General features: G+C 43.8%; 1 protein-coding gene across 2 annotated transcripts in view; it reads left to right on the top strand.

Annotated features, from left to right (window-relative positions):
* CCBE1 (collagen and calcium binding EGF domains 1) overlaps nucleotides 1–13,604 on the top strand; it is a 283,314-nt gene that overhangs the window by 215,879 nt on the left and 53,831 nt on the right. For both annotated transcript variants that reach the window (XM_015122114.3, XM_077974672.1), the window contains exons 3-5: nucleotides 589–641; nucleotides 7,681–7,815; nucleotides 10,379–10,531. In XM_015122114.3, coding sequence (XP_014977600.3) covers nucleotides 589–641; nucleotides 7,681–7,815; nucleotides 10,379–10,531 — 341 coding nt within the window. The remainder of the gene's footprint in view (nucleotides 1–588; nucleotides 642–7,680; nucleotides 7,816–10,378; nucleotides 10,532–13,604) is intronic.

Here is a 13,604-nt window from a genome sequence, read left to right on the forward strand (position 1 = left end):
ATTTTAAATTCGGATCATTTAGGTACCTTTCGGTCTCTTATATGGTACAAGTGTTTTTTAAAAAAAATCACTCAAATGAGAATCAGAATGTTTGGGTTCCAGTCTCTGCCTTAATAGTTGACTACCTAATTATTGTTATATTACAATTAACAATCATTATGTTATAATTAGCCAAGTATTGTTATTATGATTCATTAATTGTTATAATAAACGAGTTGTATCTCTTTGGCCTGTGGAATGAGAGGCCTGGTCATCCTTAAAGGTCCTTTTCCTATTTGTGTCCTATACTCCTTTAATTGCTTAATATAAGTATCTTGAAGTCTGAGTTAATTATTTAATTTCATAGGATTCAAAATGTTGATTTCATATATTATGTAGCAGAAAGAATATCCCGGTATTAGAAAATGTGGTCATGTATTATTGATATTTTTTCTTTTAATCCCAGATTGCCTTAAAAATACTTTGCCCCTACTTTGCTTTATGCCTCAATGTTTCCTGGGCACAGGTTATTTCATTCAAAAAACAATAACTGAAAAGAATTTTATTTTTAACCTAATATTATATTTTAAATATTTGTTTGTCTCTTAGGAAAAAGTGCTGCAAAGGATATAAATTTGTTCTTGGACAATGCATCCCAGAAGGTATGTAATATAAAAAAGATTGTGTCACTTTATTCACAACTAATCACTCAAAGTCTATCAACTTTAGATGTTGAAGGAATATAGGTGCTATCTGTGTCTGATTATCTGTGCCATCTGTGCATATTTTTTGGCATTAAATTTTTTTTGGCATTAAATTTTTCTGATGCCAATTTTGTTATATGTAATGTCCAGTGTCTGATCATTACATGATGTGTTTGCACACATTGAGTCATTCTTATATAGCATTTCAGGTTTTATGATTCATGGGCTATAATCCCCCAATTAGCATTTTATACACAGTTAGAACTAGCCCTCCTCCCTTGACCTCTCCACTTGCTTTCTTTACCTGCCTTTCACCTGCTAAACTTTAAGTCCCTTTACATGCCCATCAGCAAACATGACCTGAGTGTTCAACCCAGCACTCAGATACAGATACAAAGTAAGGCAGGGACCCAGCTCTCAAGTTGCACGCATTCAAGTTGAGAAGCCAGGATGGGGAGCAGATAGAATCAGATAGACCTGGATTTTAATCATGCTTCTATGTCCTACTAATAGCTGTGACCTTGGGCAAGTTCAAGTTACTTTCTAAGCCTTGGTTCTTACAGGGTAGTATTAGTATGTGGGTCAAATGATGGTTTTAAGAATTTTGCCACATGTCAGGCACTTGGAACACAGGCTGGTTCTTATTACATGCTTGATAAATGGTGGCTGCTGTTATTGCTGCTATTGTCATTGTTAGTAATAACTGCAATGTGTGCAATAGAGACATGCAAAGCAGGAAGTGTTCAGAGGGGACACATACACAGAGGCCCAGGGCAGTCAAAGAGGGTCTTGGAAATGAGGGGAGAAGTGAGACCATGTTATCAAGGAAGACTGCCCAGGACTTAAACAAGTAGAAAGTAGAGGACTGCAGTGGGTTCCAGGCAGAGCCCTGACACAGAAAGCACTAAAGACTTTGTTTGAAGGGCATGGGGTTAAGCTTGTTCAGGGCTGGGGTGAGATGGGTGGGGAATGTGAAATAGTTTTCTTCACCTTTTTCCAAGAAGCCAGATCTCTGTAGAAGATCGAGAGCCCAGCCAAGCTAATTCTGTTGCATTATCTCATAGAGCACCATTTTTGATCATTTAGAAGCAGATGAATCCCTCCCATTTATTGCTGTTTTCAGTGGAAGGATGAGACAGTTCCTTGAATCATAGCTGCGACCTTTGAGGAAGCTGCCGTAGGAAGGCTGGCTGGGAGCCGCTCCACGTGTGATGGCTGATGTGGTCTTGGGTTTCTCTAAGCTGAATTTCTCTCTGCCAGTCGATTCTGTTGGTTATAGCATGATGGGTAAACCCACAAAAGTCACAACAATTGCATTTCTTTCTATATCAGCTTTTCTCAATCACCAGCTGTGTCCTTTATGTTGCAGTTTGGCAGACTGCAAAGAAAATTAAGTTTTAGGCCCTTTGGTTCAAGATCTTATCTAAAGACCTTGCCCAACCTAATTAAAAACACATTGCGTGGATACCACATACTTAGAGTTTCTTTCAGTGTTAGTGGTTTCAAACATCTAGGTCTTAAAACTCGTCTCCCTCATCCTAAAGGAACTACAGCGCCTATGATTAACATAACCCAGAACTGAATATTTTCAGGAAAAGTGGTCACACATGCTGAAAGTTGTTTTGTCATTTTTGCTAGAACACTTTTCATAGCAGATTTGTTTTAATCTGTGGGAAAAAGTCAGTGATTGTTTCTTTTACTAAAGATATCTTTAGTCATAATTGTTTCTATCCCCAGAGAATGCAAAGTACAAATGCAGGATTTCAGAAAATATTGTATATTAAGGTTCTCCAGAGAAATAGAACCAATTTTGATTTTGATTTTCTATGTATGGAGAGAGAGGGAGAGACTGAGACTGAGGGAGAGATTGAGACTTTTTTAAAGGGATTGGCTCATGAGATTGTGGAGATGCAAGTCCAAAGTCTTCAGTGTAGGCTGGCAGGCAAGAGATCCAGGGAGGAGTTGCAGTTGGAGTCTGCTGGCCAGAAGTCCCCCTTAGATTGGCGGGGTGTGGGAGGGGAGGTCATGTTTTTTTCTATTAAGACCTTCACCTGATTGGATGAGGCCCACACACATTATGGAGGGTCATCTGATTTACTCAAAGTCTACTGATTTCAATGTTAATCTCATCTAAAAATATCTTCACAGAAACACCTAGAATAACGTTTGACCTAATATTTGGATACTTTGGCCTAGCCAAGATGACACATAAAATTATCGCAAATCTACCCCTTGTCAACTTGGTACCCATACGCCTCTCCTTAAACCATACCTAATCTCCAGATACAGGCAATAACAAAGTTGTATGTTCATCTGACATGCTACAACTATCCCGCATGAAACACACTAACCCTTTACCCAGAAGAGGGTATGAAGTCCTGTGGCACTGAATTTTCCAGCATCTCCTTGATATGCTTTAATGTAAATACTGTGATGTAAAGTTAACAGTATTTAAATACTGTGATATAAAGTCACTACATCTTATGACATATGATAAGAGGATAAAAGAAGGAAGAAAACAAAGATTGGCATGCAGATGCACACGCACAAACACAAACATGGAAATAATCCATGGAAAGATACGAAATACTCATTACAATTTACAGTGCTTTTTTTCTGTAACTTGTCACATGGTCATAGCTGATATATGTAACCTGCCACCTTCTACTACCGAACCCATATTCCCTTTGCTCTCAGCAAGCACCTTGCCTGATCATGGTTCTTTCTCTACCTGGTAAGGTGATCCACACCTTCATTCCTGAAGGATCTGAGACTTTAGCCCTGCCTGAATTGAGTTGTTGTCTTCTGTTGACTTTTTAATCACAGGGTGTGACAATTACTAAGAGACCACCTAAGGTGTTTCTGGTGTTCCAGAAAATTTTTCTTCCCTCTGTTGTGGAATAACAGTACAATTTCCCCTTGATAGCCAGGATCAGTCACCCCAGCTGGCACAATAACTCCCTTTTTTGCCTGCTGATGCAGAGGCATGAGGAGACCAAAGTGGCCAGGTGGCACCTTAATTTTCAGTTCAATGGAATCATTTTTACCTCTGTTGTTGGAAGTATTCCTCCCTTTGAAACTAAGCCCTCTGGGCCAATATAACATAAAGTTACAGGAAAAGGAAGCAAAAATTTTGCTAGTGGATCAGTACGGGTGACAGTGAGTGGTGCCTCTCCCATTTCCACCCTTGATTCTGGGACCTGTGAATCCTGGTTATGGGACAAACCATACCATATGTTGGATACTGATTCAGAGCATATATATCCTCCTGGTGAACCTTGCTCCAGACTAAATAGCAGGGTACCATGGCCTAGCCAAGTTGACCTGTAGCATTAACCATAACAGATGGCAAAAAGAAACTAGAATGTCTAAAGAAATATGTTAACTCATGAGTGGAAGCTATAGTTTTTAAGCGTTGCTGTCTCATATTTGCTGCTCTAAGTCAGGAAGCCAATGGAGAATATTCTCCACCAAAATGAGGGAGTAAACTGGAAGAGAGAAAGATGTGGATATATGGTTTGGCTGTGTCCCCACCCAAATCTCACATCGAATTGTAATAATCCACACGTGTCAAGGGCAGGGCCAGGTGGAGATAATTGAATCATGGGGGCAGTTTCCCCCATACGGTTCTCATGGTAGTGAATAAGTCTCACAAGATCTGATGGTTTTATAAATGAGAGTTCCCATGCACAAGCTCTCTCTTGTCTGCCACCATGTAAGACATGACTTTGCTCATTTGCCTTCTTCCATGATTGTAAGGCCTCTCCAGCCACGTGGATCTGTGAGTCAGTTAAACCTCTTTCCTTTGTAAATTATCCAGTCTCAGGTATGTCTTTATTAGCAGTGTGAGAACAGACTAATACATGTGGGATCCAGGAAACAGGAATCCAACACAAGAGAGAGGGAGGTGATGGGCATCCATAGGTTCGTGGTGAATGCACATTCCTGGATGCAGCTACAGGCCGGGTGCGGTACTGGTAATCCCAGCACTTTGGGAGGCTAAGAGAAGAGGATTACCTGAGGAGTTCAAGACCAAGAGTAGTAGCTGCCATGCAGCAGACCTACAGAGTCCTAATTAGAGCAAGTTGAGATTAATTTGAAAAAATGTCTATAAGAAGAGATTTGCAAAATTGAGGGGATCTCTGGTGATGAATTAGTGATCAATTTGTAGAGAACTGAACATGTAGATTGAAGTTGTCCAGAAACCTTCGCCTGACCCTTCGCCACTTATTTAACAGAAAGCAATTAATATAAAGAACTGCTAACTAGTAATTGAGAACCAAAAATGCAAAAGGAAAACTAAGTATCACTGAGGTAACAACTGCAGGAAGCAGCTACCGCCTCTAGGCTAGGGAAACAAAGAGAAGATATTGACCCAGTGAAAACTTAGAAGTTGGGAGGACCCAAAACTCTGAGGAAGAGGTACTGACTAGCAAGCCCTATTTCTCAGAACCTAGAGGAAGTTACTAGTAGATCTGGGACCCAGACCTTGGAGGCGGGGCTACCAGATGGCTGGCTGGTGCTGATGTCTCTGAAATGGGATACAATGAGGCTGATTTTTGCAAGTGTTAGAAAAAATTCAAGCTGGATTTTGCTGCCACTGTATTCCTTTTGGTAGACACAGGATCTCACTATGTTGCCCAGGCTGGTCTTGAACTCCTGGCCTCAAGTCAGCCTCTCACCTCAACCTCCGGAGGTGGCACATGCCACCATGCCCGGCTTGCAGCTGCTATTGAAACAATCTGCTAGTGGGATGGAAGAGAAAGGCTGATATTAGGCTTTCATGAATAGGAATCTCAGGAAGCAAAACAGAAAAAGGCAGATATCCCTTCTTCCTCTTCCAGCCTCCCTGTTTCTGTCTGTGTCTCTATGTGTGTCACTGCCAGAAACTAAGAGGTTGGCAGCTGACAAAGGAATGTGGACTCCAGAGCCCAAGTCACAAAGTAGCTCATAGAAGAAGAAGGTGGGTGTTTGAAGCTAAGAGAGAAAGTTCAGTAACTGGCACCCCAAAAATATACAAGATAATTCTTTTAATTCCAGAGAAGATAAAAAGGTCTTCAAGAAGGTACAAGTAATTCAAGCATACTTCCAGGTTCAGCAAAGAATAGCTTTTATGTTGTCATTATGGTATAAATACTAAAGATTATCACATCAAAATTTCATCATAACTATATTGGCCAGATGGAGGGAATAGAAAGTTATGGGTATGACTGCAGGGGACAGGAGGCCATAAAAAAATTCAGTGCATCTCCTCTGTTACTGGAAGTCATTAGAGAGGATTTAAAATAAAAATAAAGAAGCAATGCAGTCCGCTATTTAGAGATGCAGAAGTGAGTGTAGAAAGAATCAGCTGGAAGAGTTGGAAGTGGTTCCTCAGGGAAGCAGGAATGGTAGGAGAGACAGGGAACTGCCTTGTTAGGCACCATGATCAACTCAAACACTTTGACAGCCTCTCTGCCTCCTCCTTCCCCTTCCCAGCTGCTGCGGAATGGTGGCAATAGCCAACAGGGAAGCTCACAGCCAGTTATGCCAGGATCATGCTCTCCAACATAAAGAGCACAGAACCTTGGCTGCCTAGAGGTGATGCCAAGTGGAGGAAATGTGTAGCTAGAGACAGTGTGCAGGGTTGGTCAGAACACCATGCAGGCAAAGCAGGCCTGAAATCACAATCATGGGAAGGAGTATTTTACAAGGGCAGCTTTCCAGGTTATCGTGAGAATGGCACAATACTTGTCACACAAACCCTCCCTGCATCAGGAGCTGACAGCCCACCCGTTCACCTTCATATGTGGTGGAGCAAAGCCAGGCTCACTCGGTGTCCAAGGATAGTTTATCTGTCAGCACCTGGAGGAGATAGTGCAAAGGATTAATGAGGTGCTGGCTCCAGCCTGGGAGTCAGTGTTGTGCCTGAGCTACTGCATTAGAGCCAAAGTCCCTTCAGAGGCTCATTACATATCAGTTCCTGGGAACTGAGAGGAGCAGATGCCCTAATTCTTTATGAGTAGCAGTGTATCCACCTCAGTTTGCACAGGCTGAGGGCTGGAAAGAGACCTCTAACCATTCGAACTCACCCAATCCCTTCTCAGCATGAGAGATCAACCCGCCAGGACGCACACTTATACAGTATACACACATAAGCATTGGCTCTCTTATAAGTCATGCACATTTCTATTACACAGTGATATGGTTTGGCTGTGTCCCCACCCAAATCTCATCTTGAATTGTAGCTCCCATAATTCCCACGTGTCATGGGAAGGACCTGGTGGGATGTAATTGAATCATGGGGGCGGGTCTTTCCCATGGTGTTCTCATGTTAGTGAATAAGTCTCACGAGATCTGATGGGGAGCTCCCCTGCACACACTCCCTTGCCTGCTGCCATGTAAGAAGCAGCTTTGCTCCTCATTTACCTTCAGCCATGATTGTGATGCCTCCCCAGATGTGTGGAACTGTGAGCCAATTAAACCTCTTTCCTTTGTAAATTACCCAGTCTCAGGTTTTAGCAGCATGAGTCCAGACATGTATACACAAAGTCCCCTTCCTACCTCTCTGAGCCTGCCTGACTTCCAGCCCTTCCTCCCATATGATGACGCCAACGCCTGTCACCCCAGCTGGCCTTTGTTTAGTGTTCTGCTAGGTGGAGTCCCCTGCCTCTACAGCAGTTGAGGAACAAGACAAAACAGCACCCCACCCCCGAGGGAATCCGCAGATCTGATCTGGCCCTCTTAAGAGTCTTTTCTCTTTGGATAGTGACAAAGACCAAAGGATGATGAGGCGACTTAGGGGGAAAATCACGAGTGATGTGATGCCATGTATGTTACCCATTGCAGTACTCTTAGAAGGTGCCCCACAGCCCGAAAGAGTTCCTGTCCTTCTAAGTGTATCTGTCCACACTTCACACATGCCCTTGAGCCCAGCCCAGAAAGTCCTTTCCAGGCCAGGGCCAGGTTACCCCGCCGCCTCCTGTGGTTGACGTGAGCTCTCACTTTGCTTTTTCAGATTACGACGTTTGTGCCGAGGCTCCCTGTGAACAGCAATGCACAGACAACTTTGGCCGAGTGCTGTGTACTTGTTATCCGGGATACCGATATGACCGGGAGAGACACCGGAAGCGGGAGAAGCCATACTGTCTGGGTGTGTTGGGAATGTGCTTTGTTTCCAGCTTCTGAACATGTGCCTTGTTCAGATGGTTCTGTCCTTGGTTGGACCCTTCAGTTCTCGTACTTGTTGGATGAAGTTGTGTTTGATATTATCCTAGGGATAGCTTATCACTGCCCTTCATCACAATTACTAAAACCAACTAAGCCCCAGGAATTCTTCCGGGATCTGGTACCAGTGAGGTCCTAATTGGCGGTGAGACATAAGAGCAGGAGAAGGGGAACACGCCCAAATATAAACTGGAATAATGTAAAACAGTATAAGTGGTCAGAAACGTAAAAACGCAGACAGAACAAAACAAGAATAAACCTTCTCTTAGAAGATGATTGGGGATAAAAGGAAGTAGCCATATGGCAGACAGGTTGGGAGGAAGTCGGAGAGAGCCGAAGCCAGCCACCTGGGCTGCAGCTGAGCAGAGCCTGCGCCATCCACGGCACCAGCCTGTTTACTGTCGCCCTCACGAACTGGCTGTCCCAGCCGTGCATTCCTTGAGGTTCTAAGGCAGCTTTATGGCTCCTTTTCCTCTGGAACTATGTGTCTGAAAGTGTGGTCAGTTCATAGCTAACCTGAGAAACATCTGGGATCCTCGTTTAGGAAGAAAAAAATCCTGGCCTTTTCTCCACACCTAGTGAATCACAACTCTGAGAGTGGGTCCACACGTGCATATTTACACCAATGCCTCTAATGATTCATAGGCATGATGAGATTTAAGAATCAGCTGGAGGATGAACTGCAGAGACTGCAGAGGCTACATGGGAAATAAACCAGCTGTCATGAGCATCCCTCTTTCTCTAGCCTAGCAGGGGCTCTAGGGAGCACCATTTCTGAGAAGTTCCAACTGTAGGTCCTCTGGTTTCTCCGCGTCAGCATGTGGGAATGGTGCCCCACAATGCCAGAGAATGGGATTGTGACTCCCAAGTGAATGGAGCAGGGATCTCTGGCCTCTCCTGCAGAGAAAGGCACAGGCCATTCCATGAGGCTCAGGTCCCAGGCACAAGGATCTTACTTCAGTTTATAGCAGCTCTTGAAGCCTATTCTTTATGTATTTATTTTTGAGACAGGGTCTCACTCTTGCCCAGGCTGGAGTGCAGTGGTATGATCTTGGCTCACTGCAGCCTCGACCTCCCATGCTCCTGCAATTCTCCCACCTGTGCCTCCTGAGTAGCTGGGGCTATAGGCATGCACAACTACACCCAGCTAATTTTGTTCCTATTTCATAGAAATGGGATTTTACTTTGCTGCCCAGACTGGTCTGGAACTCCTGGACTCAGCCCCCTGTCTTGGCCCCTCAAAGCACTGGAATTACAGGCATGAGCCACCACACCCAGCCCCTGTTCTTTTTGCTTGGGGGCTTGGGTACCAGCAGAACTTGCCTTCTACTAAGAGTTCTATTTCTATTTCTGATATCAGCTTAATCTCCTCTCTCTGGGCAGTACAGGCAGCATCACATGTAGGTTTAGGACACCTGGGGAAAGGCAGCGAGCCTGAGGAATTGCAGAGGAGGATGCAGCTGCAACATCCAGTCCACAGATGACCTAGTCGGTACTGCCAGGGGAGCGTCCAGATGACCACCCTCCCCTCAGCATATACAGGGACTGGGTCACTGGCAGCTTGTGCAGGGAGTGGCTGGGAAGTTGTGGCCATCCTCAAGTTCAGCGCTGGCCTCTGTCTGCCCAGCACATGTGCACAGTCTGGGGCTGCATGCCACGGTTCCCACCCACTGCTACCCAGTGTCTTCAACCAGTGAACAGGAAATGAAGTTGGGCCTCCCACTGTCCTCGTGGTGGGAAACGTTTTTGTTTCCACCATGCAGCAGGGGAACAAGTCCATGATGTGCGTAGTTAACATGGGCTCTTCGTGGGGACTTGTTTGGTGGTCCCATGGCTCATTTCCACAGCCCATGAGGGGTCTGTCTGAGTTCCTGATGAGGCAGACATTTTCTGGGGAAGACTCTTTCCATTAGACCCATTATGACTATTTTCTTTTATTAGAAGTATCTTTTCCCAGGTGCCATCATGGCTTTTAACTGGGAAGGGACCATTCCTAAGTGACCTGTGGGTCACCATCATGCTGTTTGGAACCTACACCATAAAGGGAAACTTAAAAATCCTCAGCACAGTAGGGCACTCACAAAAAAAATCATCTCTGTAATGTTTTCTTCTCTAAGTGAGTGTTGCCACTGGTGATCTCATTTTCATTTCTAAGTAGCCCTATGAAGTGTTTAGGGCAGGCTTCATTGTCATTGTTCTGTAAGTGAGATCTGAAGGCTAGCAGTCTAAGCCACATGTCTTGGGAGTGGCAGAGCCACAGCCAGGAACCCCATCACTAATCAGCCTGTAACAATGGCCACTTGGCCAAAAGTGCTGTTTTTACGGATGGCCTACATTTCTAGCTCCCTGCTTTATTCCAGGCTTCTCTGATCAACGTCGGCCCAAGTGTCCTTTGTTGTTATTAACAGAGAGGCCAAGCCCAATGTCACCTGTTGTATTAGAAGTGAATTCTCAGAAACTGAGTATTCTCTACATTTGGTTCAAACCAGATATTGATGAGTGTGCCAGCAGCAATGGGACGCTGTGTGCCCACATCTGCATCAATACCTTGGGCAGCTACCGCTGCGAGTGCCGGGAAGGCTACATCCAGGAAGATGATGGGAAGACGTGTACCAAAGGAGACAAATATCCCAATGACACTGGTAAGTAAGGCAAGTCTAAATATCTCCCTAATTACATGTTTTTGTATATTATATAGATATGATATAGAATTGCATATATAAATATCATTTTATGCTATATAATTTTATATACAATGTATGCCACATTATGTTTAATATCTAAAGTTTCCAAGTGCCTATATAAAATTATACACAATTATTTATTGTATGAGTTTGTTCTCACACTGCTGATAAAGACATACCCAAAACTGGGTAATGTATAAAGAAAAAGAGATTTAATAGACTCACAGTTCCATATGGCTGGGGAGACCTCACAATCATGGTGGAAGGCAAAGGAGGAGCCAAGGCGCGCCTTACATGGCAGCAGGCAAGAGAGCATGTGCAGGAGAACTTCCCTTTGTATTAATAAACCATCAGATCTCTGAGACTTATTCACGATCATGAGAGCAGCATGGGAAAGACCTGCCCCCATGATTCAACTACCTCCTACCAGGTCCCTCCTGCGACACATGGGGATTATGGGAGCTATAATTCAAGATGAGATTTGGGTGGGGACACAGCTAAACCATATCATGCAGTTTATATATATATATGTAGTTATATGTAATATATGTAACGTATTTTTTATATATTTACTTAAGAGCCCAATCAGGTACCTCAAAGGACAAGTGGACAGGAAGGGGCACATATACCAATGGTAAATGGGACCTAGGGAACAGAATGTAAGTTCAGACTTCTAAAGAGAAAGAATAAGAGTGATGCCCATTAGCTCAAAGGTTGTAAGCTAGTGTGTACTGGAGGAAGCTCTCCACCAAGCTGAAGTGATGTGCTCTTGGAGAAATCAGTAAGGCTTAGATATGTGTTTAGACAAACTAAGATGAGCAGAGAAGAGGCCAGAAACGCTGTGTTTTCCCAAAGAAAATGGGCTGAAATATAAATATGAAATATCTCCATGTAAGGTAACAATCTGTATCCATGCTACTCAAAATATGGTCTATGGACAGGCAAGATTCATAATTGGATAAAAACAAAAATTGAGAGTGTTTAGAAATTTTTATATCAGTCTGACAGAGGAATTTTGTTTAAATCCAAAAATTTATGCTTGCATTTTACATCTTATTTTTGTAGTGGTTCATCTTTGTGTTTCACAGAAGTATCAGTCCACAGGCAGCTGGAAAATTTCTAAAAGCTGGGCCTGTAGCACAGAGCTGAGAAGCTGATTTACATTCTGTCAGCGACATTCAACTGAGATGTCTGGTCACTCAAGCATATGATCATCCTGAAGGCTGGGTTATTTCCTTATTTGAGTTCAGAGGAAAAAAGAAAGAAGAACGAGGCAGAGATGAAAAGGGGAGGGATGGGGAAAGAGGAAAGAGAGAAGAAGAAAGAGAAAGGAGAAAGAGAGCCCCTAAACTAATATCAATGCTTCAGGCAATGCCTTGATCATCAAAATACCACTACATGCATATGTGAAGCAACTCTGGTCCCTCTGCCAAGGTGTCAGTGCCAGCCTAGCCACGAAAATGTAGGATTTTAGCCTAAATGTCAAGGGCCTGTCTAGTCATGGTGAACTTTGAAGCAAAACGGACTCCATTGACGATGGCTGGCAGAACCAGTTCCCAGGGGAGAAAGCCCTCAGCCACTTAGAGGGCTTGAGGCTGGTGCCACACAGTCACCAGCTCCTGTATCCACTACTTGTAGCCCAGGAAGCTGCTGTCCTCTTCCCTAAGCCTAGGGCTTAGCTCTTCTCTACTTCCCTCAGGAAGGGAAGGTGGCTGGAGCTCTGTTGGCTAGGTCTGGACCTTCCTTGGGAGTTCCTAGAACAAATCACACCCAAAATTAAGAAACCTACGAACACATCACAAGTGATGGTATCCTGAAAAACAGTTTAGAAAATATCAACTTAGCATCAAAGATCTGAGCTCTGGGGCCATGATAAGCCATCTGGTCAACTTTCAGGCAAGGATGTTGATTATCAGCAGATGAAGCAGCCAGAGTTCAGAGAGAAGTGATTTTCTGTAGACTGCATGGCATCTGATGAATGGAAGTAGGATAGTACCTTCCATTCTGCCATATTGAGAGAGAGTTACAGGTGACTATAATGAGGGATGGCCTGTTTAATCAAGAGCATTCTGCTGGTTGTATCATTGAGCCTTACTGTAACACAAAACACATTGCAAAAGATGACACTTGGCTGGGGACAGTGGCTCAGGCCTATAATCCCAGCACTTTGGGAGGCTGAGGCAGGCGGAACACTGGAGGTCAGGAGTTCAAGACCAGCCTGGCCAACATGGTGAAACCCCATCTCTACTAAAAATACAAAAAATTAGCTGGGCGTGGTGGCACCAGTAATCCTAGCTACTCGGAAAGCTAAGGCATGAGAATCCCTTGAACCTGGGAGGCGGAGGTTGCAGTGAGCCAAGATCACACCATTGCACTTGGCCTGGACAACAAGAGCAAAACTCTGTCTCAAAAAAAAAAAAAAAAAAAAACGATTACACTTGTCTGGGAATCCTCTCCTCTTTCTTTTCCATCAACATCCTTCCCCAAATATAGCAATTGCAAATAGTCTTTAAAAGGGAAACCTGAGATGACTCCACTAAGGATGCTCCCCAGCAGGACCCTTCTAAAAGAATCGCTCAGAATTTTCAGTAATTTGTCTCCACTGAATTTATCAACTATGCACAAAGGACTAGCATTTGATTTTATATTTTAGTCAAACAAAATTCAAACACCAGTAACCAGGAATATTTGAGGGTAGAAACTCAAGGGTAGAGAGAAGGGTAGAGGCAAGCAATTCATACACGTCATTAAAATTATGAGAAAGGACAGGCCATTGTATGCTCTGAACATTAAAGTCATAATTCGAGAGATTGGACTGCTGGGAAGGTGGGGGCTGGCTTTGATGGTTCTGGCAGGAAAAAAAAAAAAAAAAAAGCCTCCACTCTTCAGCAGTGTGGCCTAGCAAGGGCCAGTGGTGGTGGGGAAGGGGATCATTTCTTTAATGGCCGTGATACAGTGGAAAGTTCCTAGGCTTGGGAGTTTGAAGTAATACAGAACCAAAGTTGGTTCAGTATTAACTGAGCAATAATGA

This window comes from Macaca mulatta, chromosome 18 (assembly GCF_049350105.2).
Source record: "Macaca mulatta isolate MMU2019108-1 chromosome 18, T2T-MMU8v2.0, whole genome shotgun sequence".
Classification (NCBI taxonomy): Eukaryota; Metazoa; Chordata; class Mammalia; order Primates; family Cercopithecidae; genus Macaca; species Macaca mulatta.